General features: G+C 34.6%; 2 protein-coding genes and 1 pseudogene across 3 annotated transcripts; 1 reads left to right on the forward strand and 2 right to left on the reverse strand.

Moving 5' to 3' along the window:
• Nucleotides 1–1641: 1641 nt before the first annotated feature.
• LOC149063354 (NADH-ubiquinone oxidoreductase chain 5-like) lies at nt 1642–5191 on the reverse strand. Its single transcript, XM_089255957.1, is given in 2 exon segments — nt 1642–5024; nt 5069–5191. Coding segments are annotated over 2 exon segments (1422 nt in total). The 3' UTR covers nt 1642–3725.
• A 3027-nt stretch (nt 5192–8218) lies between these two features.
• LOC149063355 (NADH-ubiquinone oxidoreductase chain 1-like) lies at nt 8219–10326 on the reverse strand. Its single transcript, XM_089255956.1, is given in 2 exon segments — nt 8219–9159; nt 10288–10326. Coding segments are annotated over 2 exon segments (834 nt in total). The 3' UTR covers nt 8219–8364.
• Nucleotides 10327–14732: 4406 nt separating this feature from the next.
• Nucleotides 14733–16677, forward strand: LOC149063356 (cytochrome c oxidase subunit 2 pseudogene; annotated as a pseudogene). The gene is made up of 2 exons (XR_016196122.1): nt 14733–14760; nt 15126–16677. The product of XR_016196122.1 is annotated as a cytochrome c oxidase subunit 2 pseudogene (transcript).
• Nucleotides 16678–17212: the final 535 nt, after the last annotated feature.

Below are 17212 nucleotides of genomic sequence, written 5' to 3' on the forward strand. Positions count from 1 at the left end.
GAGTGATGTTTTTGGGGGTGAATATTACCTTTTTCCCTCAACATTTTTTAGGGTTGAGAGGCATGCCGCGGCGGTACTCAGACTACCCCGATGCTTTTTTATTGTGAAATATAGTGTCTTCTATAGGATCTATTATATCACTTTTGGGTGTAGTTATGTTTATTATAGTGTTGTGGGAAGCTATAGTATTGAAGAGTTCTTCTGTAGGCTATAGTGTTTCTTCTTCTTTGGAGTGGCGAGTAGGGGTACCTCCTATGGATCATACGTTTAATCAGTTAGCTTTATTATTGAAATAGTGCCAGTATGAGGATTATTATACTTTCAAGAAAGAGTTTCTCCTGTTATGGAACAATTAATCTTTTTTCATGATCACACTATAGTGGTTATAGTTGTGGTTATAGTTTTAGTAGGATATATGTTGTTTAATTTTATAGCTCAATCTTTTTATAGAAAGGGTGTAGGGGGTGGTCAAGAGATTGAGACGGTGTGAACTGTCCTTCCTATCATAGTGTTGTTGGTAATTGCTTTTCCGTCTTTGCGACTTCTTTATATAATGGAGGAGAGTATTGATGCTGATTTAACAGTAAGGGTGATAGGGCATCAGTGATATTGAAGATATGAGCTTCCTGACATTGGGGTTGAGGAGTATGATTCTTATTTAATTAATTCTGGGTTTCGTTTATTAGAGGTAGATAAGAGTTTAGCACTTCCTGTGTCTTCTAATATTCGCGTTATTGTAAGATCTTCTGATGTTATTCACTCTTGAACTGTACCTAGAGTAGGAGTAAGGGCGGATGCAGTCCCTGGTCGGTTAAATCAGATGAATTTATTTTTTAATCGAGTTGGGTGATATTCTGGGCAGTGTTCTGAGATTTGTGGGGCTAATCATAGTTTTATGCCTATTTTTATTAGGGTAATGGGGTGGTCTGATTTTTTAGGTTGATATTAGTAAGGTGGCCGAGGTAGGTATTAATTTCTTAAATTAATTAGGAGGGGGGAAGTTTATAAATATTAATTTGTCAGATTAAAGAAGCTAAGATTCCGCAGATTAGTCCTTTAGTATGATGTTATTCCTCTTTTTTAGGTGCTGTTATTGTTATTTTGATAATCATGTGTGCAGAGTGGGAGGGAGGACTGAGTGTTGTTGATGATATAGCGGAGTGTGGTCTATCTAGTTTAAAATGATAATGAGATTGTTCTCTGTTTTTGATCCTGTAAGCTATTTTGGTCAGGTAAATTGAATTGTTGTTTTATATTTTTTTATTTTTTTTTCTAATATGTTTTATTTAGGGGGAGTGGGGGCTTTATTTATGGGGTTTGTGTTTTCTTCTGTTGATCGATTTTTTAGGGTGTTAGGAGCGCCACACGGCAGGGTGATTAGAACAGTTATAGCGTTTGTTTTTGTATATATTATAATAGAGAATGTAATGGGTTTATTTCCTTTTGTTTTTACCTGCACAGCGCACCCCCTTATTACTTTGGGTTTAGGGTTGGTAGGATGATTTATATGTTTTTTAATGGGCTGGTTTAGGAATTTTATACTTAGAGCGGCTCACCTTGTTCCTGCTGGAAGCCCCTTAGGGTTGTCTTTTTTGCTTGTGTTGATTGAGAGTATTAGTCATTTGATCCGGCCACTCACTCTTTCTATTCGATTAGCAGCTAATATAATAGCTGGACATTTAATTATTGGGCTTATTTCTAGAATTAGTAAGGTTGGACTTGTTAGAGGTGTATTATCTGTATTTATACAAACTATTATATTAGTATTAGAAAGTGGTGTCGCTGTTGTTCAAGGATTAGTGTTTAGAATTTTATTAACTTTATATACTATCGAATATTATTAAGATATGCATATAGTTTTTCACCCGTTTCATTTAGTGAGCCTGTCTCCTTGACCTATTCTAGCAGGGCTAAATGGATTTATAGTAGTTAGCGGGATAGTTAATATATTTTATTGTAAGAAGGTTGGGTTACTTTTTATTGCGTTATTGTTGATAATTGTTGTGGCTTCTTTGTGATGGCGCGATGTGGTTCGGGAAGGTACTTTTTTAGGGGACCATGGTGTTGAAGTTGTTCGAGGATTAATAGCGGGGATGCTATTGTTTATTGTCTCTGAAGTTTTTTTCTTTTTGTCTTTTTTTTGAGCTTTTTTCCACTCTAGTTTAAGAGCGGCGGTGGGTCTGGGTTCGGTCTGGCCCCCAACTGGTATTATTAGCTTTGATCCATTTCAAATCCCCTTATTAAATACTATTATTTTATTAAGTTCGGGGGTGAGAGTTACTTGAGCCCATCAAGCAATTTTATTTGGTAAGTGGTCTAGAGTAAAATACAGACTTATAGTTACTTGATTATTAGGGGTGTATTTTTTATGTTTACAGGGATTTGAATATTTTACTTGTATGTTTGACATTAGAGATTCTGTATTTGGATCTGTATTTTTTATGGCTACCGGGTTTCATGGATTTCATGTAGTTGTTGGGACATTATTTTTAATTATTATGTGAAGTCGTTCTTTAGGAGAACATTTTTCTACTAGTCATCATTTTGGGTTTGAAGCAGCTGCATGGTATTGACATTTTGTGGATGTAGTTTGGTTGTTTTTATTTGTTGTAGTTTATTGATGAGGGGGTTTATAAAGAAGTTTATGACGTTTGATTTCCAATCAAGAGTAGCTATATTTTTATATTAAATGTTTTAATCATATTTGTTTTATCTTTGGTTGTGTTATTACTTTTTAATGCTATTAGAGTTAAGATTAATGAGGATGATTATTTAGGTGTGTATGAGTGTGGATTTGACTCTATTGTTGAGGCTCGGGCGTGATTTTCGTATCGGTTTTTTTTGTTAGGGGTTTTGTTTATTGTGTTTGATGTGGAAATTTCTTTACTATTATCAGTGCCTTATTGTGTGGGAGGAGGGATATTCATAGTTTTATTGTGAGGATTTATGTTTATTTTGTTGGGGGGAACTTTGTATGAAATTGAGTGAGGGAGAATGGATTGGGTGTAGGAGAGGATATCTAAGGCTTAAACTTAGCGCATTTATCTGCCACGAGGACGGACCCCCCTCACCGACCTTGTGAAAGGACGGTGCCGGACTACTTTTGTAGCTATATGATTGTAAAGATGTAAGGGAGCTGGGTAGCGTTTTCATTGTTAATGAGAAAAAAGAAGGGTGTAATGTGATTAATTTGCAATTAATTTAAGGAGTATGATTAGTTTTGTAAGCAGCTGCTAACTGTTTTTTAGGTGTGGTTATGAGTCGTAAGATGCTTAATTTCGACTTAAGAGGAGGGGTTTATGGGTGGGTTCACGTCATTTTTTCATAATGAAGGAGGTCTATTTATTTTCAATAAATTGCTTTGTAGTTGAGCTATTAGGATATATTATTATTGGTAATAGGACTGTGAATATGATTAGGAGTAGGGATGGGGTTTTTGATAGGGGGAGGGTATATATTTTTATTGAGTTTGTAAAAATTAGTGAACTGTTTTCCTTTCAGGAATTGTCTAGATTAATTAGGGTGGATCCGGGGATTAGGGTTATTTTGGGGAGGGTTGATGTGTTGTTTATTATTCATATTGTAGAGGGGACTGTTCTTGCGAAGTTAGTGTTGATGTTTAAATATGGGGTGATATTTGATACGGTTCAAGCGAGTAGAATCGTTATAATTGGGGTGATTTTTTGGGTAAATGATATAGTTAATGTTGAACAGGGGTTTATTATTCATGACATTATAGATCCGGTCACTAAAGAGAGTGGGGTTATTATTGTTAAAGAAAGTTCTATATCTTTTATTTGTGTTGTGTCATTATCTGGGGCCTTAGATGAGATTAGTGATACTCTGTTTGTTGTGATACGTAGGTTGTAAATGGTGGTTAATGTGATTGAAATAATTATCATGATTATTAAAGGGTGTCTTAGTGATTGAGGACAGAGTGTTTCGATAATTGCGTCTTTTGAATAAAATCCGGACATAAAGGGTAGTCCTGATAAAGCTATTCTTGTAACTCCAAGGCAAGATAGCGTTAGGGGGGAATTAGGAAGGTTGGATTTGATTGAGCGTGAGTCTTGATATGATGAGGAGTGAATTAGTTGTCCTACGCATATAAACATAGTTGCTTTAAATAGAGCGTGCGTAATTAGGTGAAATATTGCTAGTAATGGTATATTTAATCTAATAGCTGTTATTATGAATGCTACTTGTCTAAGGGTTGATAGGGCAATGATTTTTTTGAGGTCTATTTCTCATATTGCTGAAAGTCTGGCTGTGATTGATGTTAATAGAGATATTATTAGTAAGGGTTTTATAATGGTTGTGTGGATATTATCTGAGATTCGAACTATAAGGATAATTCCGGCTGTTACTAGAGTAGAGGAGTGAACTAATGCGGATACAGGGGTGGGGGCTGCTATAGCGGCTGGGAGTCATGCTGTAAAGGGAAATTGGGCTCTTTTAGTTATTCTTGCTACAAGGAGTATAATTAGTACTATAGTGGGGAAGCTTTTGTTTATTATTGTGTTTCATAGTCCTGAGAACGAAAGAGTGGATACTGATATAATAATTATAATATCTCCTACGCGGTTGGTTAAAATCGTTAAAGTTCCTGCGTTATTTCTAGTGGAGTTTTGGTAAAAGATGACCAAGATGTAGGATGTTAAACCTAGACCATCTCAGCCGATGATTAAGAATAGAATATTGTTTCTTGTGATTAGAAGTAATATTGAGGCTACGAATAGCGATAGGACGATTATGAATATTTTTATATTTTTTGGGGGGATGTATTCTTTTCTGTATTTTATGATTATAAATGAGATTAATAATACTGTGGATATGAATAGTGAAGACTGCCAGGAGAGGGATATTTCTAAGGATATTGGGTACGGGGTGCAAAAGGATAGTGATAGGGATATAAAGATGTTTTGTGAATATAGGAATAATGATGTGCTAATGATTAGTGAAGTAATTAAAATTATTGTGTTTATAGGATAATTATAGTTCCACAAACTATTGTTATTATTTAACTAATAAGTAATATTATAATATTAGGGTTTATTAATAGTATAACTAATGGTAATAGGTGTAAGGTTATTGTTAAAGATGGGGCTAGTGATATAATGGGGGTTTTGGTGTTGGATGATGGAGAGCTGTGGTTGATTTGGGAATATAAGTTAATAGAGAATGACGTCATTAGTATACCTGCTATGAGTAATGGAATTAAAGAGTAAAGTGACCAGTAAGCAGCTCTTGTAATTGCTATAGTTTCTCTAATTAATCTAATGAAAGGAGGGGTTCCAATGTTAGCTGCTATTGTTATAAACCATCATATTGATATATTAGGGTTGGTGTTAGTTATACCCTTAAATAGATGGATGTTTCGTGAATGGAGGGGTAGGTAGGTATGGGTAGCTAAGAAGAATATAGCAGAGGATGAAAATGCGTGGCTTACTGTTATTAGTATCGTTGTGTTTGGGCCTGAGTTTGATAGTGAAAATAGTCTAATAAGGATAAGGGCTATGTGGGCGACTGAAGAGTAAGCAATTATAGCTTTTAGGTCTTTTTGTCGGTTACATGTAATACATGTGATTATGCACCCTATTAGGGAAATTCTTATTATTAATGGGGATATGGTTTTGTTGAATAATTTTATTAATGGAAGTATTCGTATTAAGCCATATGACCCTAGTTTTAGTAAAATTGCGGCAAGTACTATTGAGCCCTCCATAGGAGCTTCTACGTGGGCTTTTGGTAATCATAGGTGAAATGTGAATATTGGGAGCTTGACCAGAAATGCTAGGATTAGAAAAAGGGGTATGTTTATGGATAAGGATGTTTTTTGGATTAGGATTATATTTGTCAGGGGGAATGAGGCTATAATGGCTAGAAGTAGTGGGATGGATGCGAAAATAGTGTATATTAATAGGAATAATCTGGCTTTGTTTCGTTCTGGTTGGTTTCCTGATTTTATAATCAATAAGAACGTTGGAATGATAGATAATTCAAATATTACGTAAAATGAGATTATAGAGGTCATTATGAATGCGGTAATTAGGGAGGCGTTAATTAAGGAAATTATTTTTATTGTTGAAGATGATGAAGAAGCGAGAGTAATTAAGAGTGTTGTGATTATGGTTAGTATGATTAGTAGTGAGGATAGGTTATCGTTTGATAGTAAAAGAGAGTATATGGAAGGTTGTATTAATCACACTAGTGTTCATATGATAGATAGCGACAAGCATGTAATTATCAGTTTTTTGGAATTGAATGTTGTTAGTGTAATTAAGATTATAGGCATTAATTAATTAAAGGAAGGGATAGAGATGATATGTGGGTTCGTGCTATATTAACTAGTATTCTTAGTCCTATTCTTGCTAGTAGGACAGATATTGCCAAAAATAAAACTAAGATAAAGGATGAATTATTAGGGGAGGAGTTAATTATTATGAGTATTGAACATAAAAGTAATAGTTCTAGTCTTATTAATATTATTAAGATATGATTTCGTCATCAGAGTATTCTTAGTATACTTATTAAGATAAGTGATTTTATAGGAGAATTTTCACGTCCAAGGTGAATATTTTATTAAATTATTAAGTAATGACAGCGGTTATTTTTTTGTGTGGCGCTATAGTGTTTATTAATCACCCAATAATTATAGTAGGTGGCTTAATTGTTTTTACTGTTTGGGTAAGTTTTATTAGTTATATAAGATTATTTACTTTTTGGTATGGTAATTTAATTATGCTAGTTATTTTGAGTGGAGTGTTAGTTGTTTTTACTTATATAGCTAGTTTAAGTCCTAATGAGGGATTTTTTTTGGATTATTGGGGATTGGCCGTGTTTACGGTAGTAGTAGGTGTGGCGGGGGTGGGGTTAGAGGGGGGGGATGACATAAGTCTTGTTTCCACTAAGTTATGGGCTAGAGTAGACGGGAGAATGAATTTATTTGCTGTGGTTTTATTGTTTTTAGCTATGCTAGTTGTAGTTTGGATTGGTTCTTATTGGAGGGGGCCTATTCATGTCTAATTTATGCGTCGAGTTATTCGTAAGAGAGAATTGGGGTTTATTAATGGGATACTAGTAGATCTTCCATCACCTAGTAGTTTGACTTATATGTGGGGGTTTGGTTCGTTATTAGGATTATTTTTGACTATTCAGCTGTTGACTGGTTTATTTTTATCTATACATTATGTTAGATTTATTGATGAGTCTTTTAGAAGTGTAGTTCATATTATACGGGATGTTAATGGAGGTTGAATAATACGGGTAGTTCATTCTAATGGAGCTAGATGTATGTTTATAATAATGTATATTCATATCGGTCGTGGGTTATACTATAGCTCATATTTTAAGCGTAATACTTGAATAAGTGGAGTTAGAATTTTGCTTTTGTGTATAGGGACTGCTTTTTTAGGATATGTTCTGCCGTGAGGTCAAATGTCTTTTTGGGCAGCTACGGTCATTACTAATTTATTATCAGCGGTTCCTTATCTTGGGGTTACTCTTGTTGAGTGAATTTGGGGAGGCTTTTCTGTGGGGGATCCTACGCTGGTTCGGTTTTTTTCTTTTCATTTCTTGTTTCCATTCGTTATAGTTGTGTTTGTGGTTCTTCATCTTGTTTTTCTTCATGATTCTGGGTCAGGCAATTTTTTGGGGCTTAGTGGTGACGTAGATAAGGTGGTTTTTCATCCTTATTTTATTTACAAAGACTTAGTAGGATTTATGGTTGGTTTAGGGTTGTTGATAACTATTTCTTTGTGAATGCCGTATGTATTTATAGATGTCGAGAATTTTATTCCTGCTAATCCTATAGTTACCCCTGTTCATATTCAACCTGAGTGATATTTTTTGTTTGCTTATGCGATTTTACGTTCGGTGCCTAGAAAGATTGGGGGGGTGGTGGCTTTAGTTATATCTGTAGTGATTTTATATATGCTTCCTTTTTTTTCTTTGGCGGGGTATGGGTCTCGTTCTTTATATTTTGGTGGGGAGTTTTTATTTTGGATGTTGTGTGTAGTGTGAGTTATACTTACTTGATGTGGTGCTTGTGTAGTGGAAGAACCATTTGTTATTTATAGACAGGTATTGAGAATTATATACTTTTTTTTAATGATTGTTGTGGGGAATTTTGGGGGATTAATTAAATAGATTCTAATAATGGGTGTTTTGAAAGCGCCCTTTAAGGTAATCTTTGGGCTGTGGTTGTTTAGTTTAGGTAAAACAGGGGTCTTGTAAATCCTTGACGAGCTAGAGTATAGCCGCTGTAAATATGGGTGTGATAACTAGTAGTGTAAAGGGCAGGAATATTTTTCAGTTTAAGTTTATTAGTATATCATACCGAAATCGGGGTAGTGTTGCACGTAATCATAGGAAAATTAGGGCTATTATGGGGGGCATAATAAATAAAGGGCAAAATAGAATTGAAGTTAATAAAGATATAAGGATGATTCTAGCATATTCTGCCAAGAAAATAAGAGCGAAATGTCCTCCGGAGTATTCTACGTTGAATCCGGACACTAGTTCAGATTCTCCCTCAGCGAAGTCGAAAGGGGTCCGGTTAACTTCTGCGGAGCATGAAATAATTCATACGATGAACATAGGGGTTATTCCTATAATGAATCATAGTATAGATTGGTGGTGTTTTATTAATGTAGTGTTAAACGAGTGTGCTATGAGTATAATATTAAGTGCTAATAGGAAGAAGCTAATCTCATATGAAATTATTTGAGCCACGGTTCGGATTGCTCCTATATGTCTGTATTTTGAGTTGGAGGATCACCCAATAGATAATAATACGTATACCATTATTCTGGAGATTACTAAGAATAAAATTATGTTGAAATTGTTATCTAATAATGGGTATATAGATAGTGGGATGATTGGGAAGATAATAAGTCTTGTTAATAGGGCTAATATAGGGGTGTAGAATGATAGGTCTGTGTTTCTTGATTCTATATTTTGTTGAGATTTAGTTAAGAGTTTTATTGCATCAGCGATTGGTTGTAGTATTCCTAATATTGAGACTTTATTAGGACCTTTTCGGATTTGTGAGTATCTTAAGAATTTACGCTCTAGGATAGTGAAGAAGGCTACTGCGATTAAAATACTGATGGCTATTAGTAAGATGGATAGTGGTATAATTAGTAGGTTGATTAAATTCTAAGTCTAATGCGATTTTCCGCCAATAAAGAAATTTTATTATTAATCAAGGTCCTTTCGTACTATTGATTAATTGAAGCAGATAGAAACCGATCTGGCTTACACCGATCTGAACTCAAATCATGTAATTTTTTAATAGTCGAACAGACTACCTTATAAGGTTGTTGCACCTGTATAGCGGAATTAATTCAACATCGAGGTCGTAATCTTCTTTTTAGATAAGAGCTCTCAAAAGAAATAACGCTGTTATCCCTGCAGTAACTAGTCTTATTTTTATTTTAAAGTTATGTTTAGGTTATGAATAAATATTTATTATTTTGTTTCCCCAACTAAATGTTAAGTTTGTCAGGGTCTTGTCGTCCCGCTTTGGTTAAAAGAGTTTTTACTTTTTACTTAAGTTTATTTGGTTAAAAGAGACAGGATTCTAATGTATAACCCTTCATACGATCTCCTAATTAAGAAGCAAATTATTATGCTACCTTAGCACAGTAATACTGCGGCTATTTATTCTTGTCATTGAGCAGGTTTTACTTTAAATTACTCCTTAAAGAAATGTTTTTGGTAAACAGTCATTTGAATCTGTAGTTCCTTTTAAAAGAGTTAATGTGATTACTAATAGTCTCATTGGTTGTTGTTATATAAAGGGGGTTTCATTTTAAGTAAGTTGATTGGTGGGTAAATTAGTTTTTAAACTGTAGATACTTTTAGTCTTTTTTGTTTGATTTGTATTTTAGTGCTTATTTGTATCTTAATTTGTGAGGTACGGTGGTTGAAGATTATTCTTTAAGAATGAAAAACTAGATATTACTGTACTCGGTTAGCGTTTCACTTCTAAAAGCGTATTTTTATACGTTATAACGGTTCTAATATAGGTTTTTAGATCTTACAGTTTCGAGAGCTTTTAAGATATTAAATATTGTTTAAAATTCCCTGATACGAAAGGTAGGTTATTCTTATTAATTTAGCTGTATCCTTTTCAGTAAAGATATTAATGGATTATTAATAGTAAAAATAAGTAGATTTGTGAAGTTTAAATTTATTGAGGTCTACTCAGTGTAAGTGAGTTGCTAGTAAGCTTTTAGAGTCACATGAGGCTTTTTCCAAAACCCCAACTTTGTTACGACTTACCTCTTTAGTTAAGGAGAGGACGACGGGCGATATGTGCATCTTTAATATTTAGTTCAGTATTAATTTTTAATTATTACGTACAAATAAATTCTTTTTCATACTTTAATATTAATGTGTAATTCTTAAATTATTTTTAATGTAACTTACTTTTTCTTAATTATCGGCTACACCTTGACCTGATTTTGGATATAGGAATTTTAAGGGTTGTATGTAGTACTAAATTCTAAACGGCGGTATATAGGCTAAATATAAATTAAGTCAAAATTATCGGGTATTTACGATTATAAAGCGAGTTTCTCTAAGTTATAAAGACCGCCAGCACATGTTGGTTTGTTATACTACCTATGGAATTAATAATAATAGGGTATCTAATCCTAGTTTCTTTTATTATGTTGTAAGATTTATATTATTGAAATTCGTTTTGGGTTTAATTTTACCTGATTATGATTGAATTGGGCTATGTTATAAATATCTTTTATTGGTGTTGAGTTGTTCTCTTTGTTTAACCGCGGTTGCTGGCACTAGTTTTACCGGAACTATATGAATAGCTTAAATTACTTTATATTTATAAATATTAAATGGTCTTTGTGGTAATTAGATCTAAAACTTTCAAACACCCACGTAAAAACCATGTTGATTTAATACATTAATTATGTGCCTGATTAAAGGGTTAATTTGATATATTAAATAACGGCAGGATGTTCCCTCTTTTAAAATCAAATTTTAAGGTGCTGTTTACACTATGTTTGAGGTGGATTATTTGGTTAAAAAATGACTAAGGGAATGCTTAAGGTGACGTGATTTTTTAAATGTAGAAAAGTTTTACATACTTATTATGGGGCCGGGGCCCCAGGCGCTGATAGCTAAAAGTAATGCTATTATTATGTAAGCGAGTAATAAACCTTTTCAGAGCATTTTTTCAGGTTGTATATGGACATCCACCCGCCCGCGTCCTAGGCCGCTCGGACTGGATGTATTTCCTTCTAAAACTAGATTTTAATGTGCTGTTTACACTATGTTTGAGGTGGATTATTTGGTTAAAAAATGACTAAGGGAATGCTTAAGGTGACGTGATTTTTTAAATGTAGAAAAGTTTTACATACTTATTATGGGGCCGGGGCCCCAGGCGCTGATAGCTAAAAGTAATGCTATTATTATGTAAGCGAGTAATAAACCTTTTCAGAGCATTTTTTCAGGTTGTATATGGACATCCACCCGCCCGCGTCCTAGGCCGCTCGGACTGGATGTATTTCCTTCTAAAACTAGATTTTAATGTGCTGTTTACACTATGTTTGAGGTGGATTATTTGGTTAAAAAATGACTAAGGGAATGCTTAAGGTGACGTGATTTTTTAAATGTAGAAAAGTTTTACATACTTATTATGGGGCCGGGGCCCCAGGCGCTGATAGCTAAAAGTAATGCTATTATTATGTAAGCGAGTAATAAACCTTTTCAGAGCATTTTTTCAGGTTGTATATGGACATCCACCCGCCCGCGTCCTAGGCCGCTCGGACTGGATGTACCCGAATAAAATCGCACTTAGGTGCATATATGCGAAAGTTCCAATAAGGAAAACTCGTCAGAGGAGCTCTTTCTTTAAACTTTCCACATATGTAAATTTTAACTAAATCTTATATATATTTGGGTATATATCAGCTTTGATATTATGTGATGTCTCCCGACCCCCAGTCAAATGGGTCGGGGGGACATCACAATAAAAAAAAAAAAAGATGTATATTAATAAGGTATGTTTGTAGTGTAAGTTGTTTTTTAATGAATGTGTGGTCTCTCCTACCATAAGGGAAAGGGAGAGACCCACCACATTTGATCAATGGTTAGATTAGCTAAATCTCATAGGACTTTATAGGTAAAATCGTAAGGATATCACTATGAGTATGTAAAGATTTACATAGGTAGCAATATATATATAGGTTTTATAAATCTCATAGGACTTTATAGGTAAAATCGTAAGGATATCACTATGAGTATGTAAAGATTTACATAGGTAGCAATATATATATATAGGTTTTATAAATCTCATAGGACTTTATAGGTAAAATCGTAAGGATATCACTATGAGTATGTAAAGATTTACATAGGTAGCAATATATATATAGGTTTTATAAATCTCATAGGACTTTATAGGTAAAATCGTAAGGATATCACTATGAGTATGTAAAGATTTACATAGGTAGCAATATGATCAGCTAATTAAGCTAATGAGTTCATACCTCATAAATGGAATAGTGATATCTCCCTCTATTTTGATATATATCTTTGTATATTTGAGTGGATTTATTATGTTCTTTCATTTTAATGAGTGATTTGTTCTTTGAGTTAGAATAGAGCTCGTGATGTATGGGTTTTTGGTTCTATCTTTTAACCCTAATAATTTAGAGGTAGAGGAGTCTTGTTATAAATATTTTTTTGTGCAGAGTTTAGGCTCTGGGGCTTTGTTAGGGTTAATATATTTGGGTGTGCACGATGTCGTAATAGAGATTGTTTTGTTTTATAAGATTGGATTAGGCCCCTTTTATTATTGATATTTATCTGTGATGGGGGGTTTGGGTTGAGTAAGTTGTTTTGTTCTTATAACTATTCAAAAGCTTATCCCTATAGTGATGTTGCGCGAGATAGATTTTTTTGTGGGGTGGATTTTTATTGTTGTTAGACTTGCTATTGGTTTGCTAGGTTCTCTGGGTCAGGTTATTCTAAAAGATCTTTTAGTATATTCTTCTCTACACTATATGGGTTGAATTTTATTGATGGAGATAATGGAGGGTGAGTTTTGAATGATTTACTTTTTTATGTATTCTTTTATACTTGGTTGTGTGGTAGTTTCATTTTCTCGAAGTGGCTGTCTTATGGTGGGAGAAGTTGGGAATAAGCATATAATTCCTGTAGTGCTTTCTCTGTTTGTTTTGGGGGGGGTGCCTCCTTTTTTAGGTTTTGTGCTTAAGTGGGTGGGATTTGTTTATCTTTTAGGGTTGGATATAATGATGGTGGTAGTATTAGCAGTATTTTCTGTTATTATGTGTTATGTATATTTTCGGGTAGGGATTAACATAGTTTTAGTTTCTGGGGGACTAGGGAGGGCTGGAGTGGTGGATGACACGAGATATTATGTTTTTTCGGGTGTTGTGAGAGGGTGAATTTTGTATTTATGGGGGAGTGTGTAAAGAGGGATAGGATATCTAGTCTAATAACCTTCAAAGTTATAGGTGTATAAGAATTTACAGTTCTTTATCTCGATGAATGATAGGGAGGGGATTTGAATTTGCAATTCAATGTGTTGTAACTTTATAGTACTGCGATGATTGTATTCTACTAATCATAAGGATATTGGAACTATGTATTTTTTATTTGGGGCTTGGTCTGCTATGGTGGGTACGGCTCTTAGTGTGCTGATTCGTGTGGAGCTGGGTCAGGGGGGTAGTTTTTTAGGGGATGATCACTTGTATAATGTAGTAGTAACTGCTCATGCTTTGGTTATAATTTTTTTTATAGTGATACCTATTTTAATTGGAGGGTTTGGGAATTGATTAGTGCCTCTGATATTAGGGGCCCCAGATATAGCTTTTCCTCGAATAAATAATCTTAGTTTTTGGCTTCTTCCACCTTCTGTGTTGCTTTTATTATTGTCTGGACTTGTAGAGACAGGAGTAGGGGCAGGGTGAACTATTTATCCCCCGTTGTCTTCAGGCGTCGGGCATTCTGGGGTTTCTATGGATTTTGCTATTTTTTCTTTACATTTAGCGGGGGCTTCTTCTATTATAGGGGCTATTAATTTTATTTCTACTGTGATTAATATACGGCTAATAGGAGTGAGCATAGATAAGGTAAATCTGTTTGTTTGGTCTGTTTTAATTACGGCTGTTTTGCTCTTATTATCGTTACCTGTGTTAGCGGGTGCTATCACTATATTGTTGACTGATCGTAATTTTAATACGGCTTTTTTTGATCCGGCGGGGGGTGGGGACCCAATTTTGTTTCAACATTTGTTTTGGTTTTTTGGGCATCCTGAAGTGTATATTCTGATTCTTCCAGGGTTTGGGTTAGTGTCTCATATTGTTAGTTACGGGAGAGGGAAGCGTGAGCCTTTTGGGGCTTTAGGGATGGTGTATGCTATAGCTGGAATTGGATTGATAGGATTTGTGGTATGAGCACACCACATGTTTTCAGTTGGTATAGATGTAGATACTCGTGCTTATTTTACTGCTGCTACTATAATTATTGCGGTCCCTACGGGAATTAAAGTTTTTAGATGGATAGCTACTTTACATGGTTCTTATTTTAAAATAGATGCTAGTATATTATGGGTTGTTGGGTTTATTTACCTTTTTACTTTAGGTGGTATTACGGGAGTAATTTTATCTAATTCATCCTTAGATATTGTTCTTCATGATACTTATTATGTGGTAGCTCACTTTCATTATGTATTGAGAATGGGGGCTGTGTTTGCTATTTTGGGTGGTGCGGTTTACTGGTTTCCCCTAATTTTAGGGGTAAGCATGAGCGAGCTTAAGCTTAAGCTCCATTTTTGAGTGATGTTTTTGGGGGTGAATATTACCTTTTTCCCTCAACATTTTTTAGGGTTGAGAGGCATGCCGCGGCGGTACTCAGACTACCCCGATGCTTTTTTATTGTGAAATATAGTGTCTTCTATAGGATCTATTATATCACTTTTGGGTGTAGTTATGTTTATTATAGTGTTGTGGGAAGCTATAGTATTGAAGAGTTCTTCTGTAGGCTATAGTGTTTCTTCTTCTTTGGAGTGGCGAGTAGGGGTACCTCCTATGGATCATACGTTTAATCAGTTAGCTTTATTATTGAAATAGTGCCAGTATGAGGATTATTATACTTTCAAGAAAGAGTTTCTCCTGTTATGGAACAATTAATCTTTTTTCATGATCACACTATAGTGGTTATAGTTGTGGTTATAGTTTTAGTAGGATATATGTTGTTTAATTTTATAGCTCAATCTTTTTATAGAAAGGGTGTAGGGGGTGGTCAAGAGATTGAGACGGTGTGAACTGTCCTTCCTATCATAGTGTTGTTGGTAATTGCTTTTCCGTCTTTGCGACTTCTTTATATAATGGAGGAGAGTATTGATGCTGATTTAACAGTAAGGGTGATAGGGCATCAGTGATATTGAAGATATGAGCTTCCTGACATTGGGGTTGAGGAGTATGATTCTTATTTAATTAATTCTGGGTTTCGTTTATTAGAGGTAGATAAGAGTTTAGCACTTCCTGTGTCTTCTAATATTCGCGTTATTGTAAGATCTTCTGATGTTATTCACTCTTGAACTGTACCTAGAGTAGGAGTAAGGGCGGATGCAGTCCCTGGTCGGTTAAATCAGATGAATTTATTTTTTAATCGAGTTGGGTGATATTCTGGGCAGTGTTCTGAGATTTGTGGGGCTAATCATAGTTTTATGCCTATTTTTATTAGGGTAATGGGGTGGTCTGATTTTTTAGGTTGATATTAGTAAGGTGGCCGAGGTAGGTATTAATTTCTTAAATTAATTAGGAGGGGGGAAGTTTATAAATATTAATTTGTCAGATTAAAGAAGCTAAGATTCCGCAGATTAGTCCTTTAGTATGATGTTATTCCTCTTTTTTAGGTGCTGTTATTGTTATTTTGATAATCATGTGTGCAGAGTGGGAGGGAGGACTGAGTGTTGTTGATGATATAGCGGAGTGTGGTCTATCTAGTTTAAAATGATAATGAGATTGTTCTCTGTTTTTGATCCTGTAAGCTATTTTGGTCAGGTAAATTGAATTGTTGTTTTATATTTTTTTATTTTTTTTTCTAATATGTTTTATTTAGGGGGAGTGGGGGCTTTATTTATGGGGTTTGTGTTTTCTTCTGTTGATCGATTTTTTAGGGTGTTAGGAGCGCCACACGGCAGGGTGATTAGAACAGTTATAGCGTTTGTTTTTGTATATATTATAATAGAGAATGTAATGGGTTTATTTCCTTTTGTTTTTACCTGCACAGCGCACCCCCTTATTACTTTGGGTTTAGGGTTGGTAGGATGATTTATATGTTTTTTAATGGGCTGGTTTAGGAATTTTATACTTAGAGCGGCTCACCTTGTTCCTGCTGGAAGCCCCTTAGGGTTGTCTTTTTTGCTTGTGTTGATTGAGAGTATTAGTCATTTGATCCGGCCACTCACTCTTTCTATTCGATTAGCAGCTAATATAATAGCTGGACATTTAATTATTGGGCTTATTTCTAGAATTAGTAAGGTTGGACTTGTTAGAGGTGTATTATCTGTATTTATACAAACTATTATATTAGTATTAGAAAGTGGTGTCGCTGTTGTTCAAGGATTAGTGTTTAGAATTTTATTAACTTTATATACTATCGAATATTATTAAGATATGCATATAGTTTTTCACCCGTTTCATTTAGTGAGCCTGTCTCCTTGACCTATTCTAGCAGGGCTAAATGGATTTATAGTAGTTAGCGGGATAGTTAATATATTTTATTGTAAGAAGGTTGGGTTACTTTTTATTGCGTTATTGTTGATAATTGTTGTGGCTTCTTTGTGATGGCGCGATGTGGTTCGGGAAGGTACTTTTTTAGGGGACCATGGTGTTGAAGTTGTTCGAGGATTAATAGCGGGGATGCTATTGTTTATTGTCTCTGAAGTTTTTTTCTTTTTGTCTTTTTTTTGAGCTTTTTTCCACTCTAGTTTAAGAGCGGCGGTGGGTCTGGGTTCGGTCTGGCCCCCAACTGGTATTATTAGCTTTGATCCATTTCAAATCCCCTTATTAAATACTATTATTTTATTAAGTTCGGGGGTGAGAGTTACTTGAGCCCATCAAGCAATTTTATTTGGTAAGTGGTCTAGAGTAAAATACAGACTTATAGTTACTTGATTATTAGGGGTGTATTTTTTATGTTTACAGGGATT

This window comes from Pholcus phalangioides, unplaced genomic scaffold, assembly GCF_987345545.1.
Source record: "Pholcus phalangioides strain wild (caught in Gottingen) unplaced genomic scaffold, Ppha-v1.0 ptg000772l_1, whole genome shotgun sequence".
Classification (NCBI taxonomy): Eukaryota; Metazoa; Arthropoda; class Arachnida; order Araneae; family Pholcidae; genus Pholcus; species Pholcus phalangioides.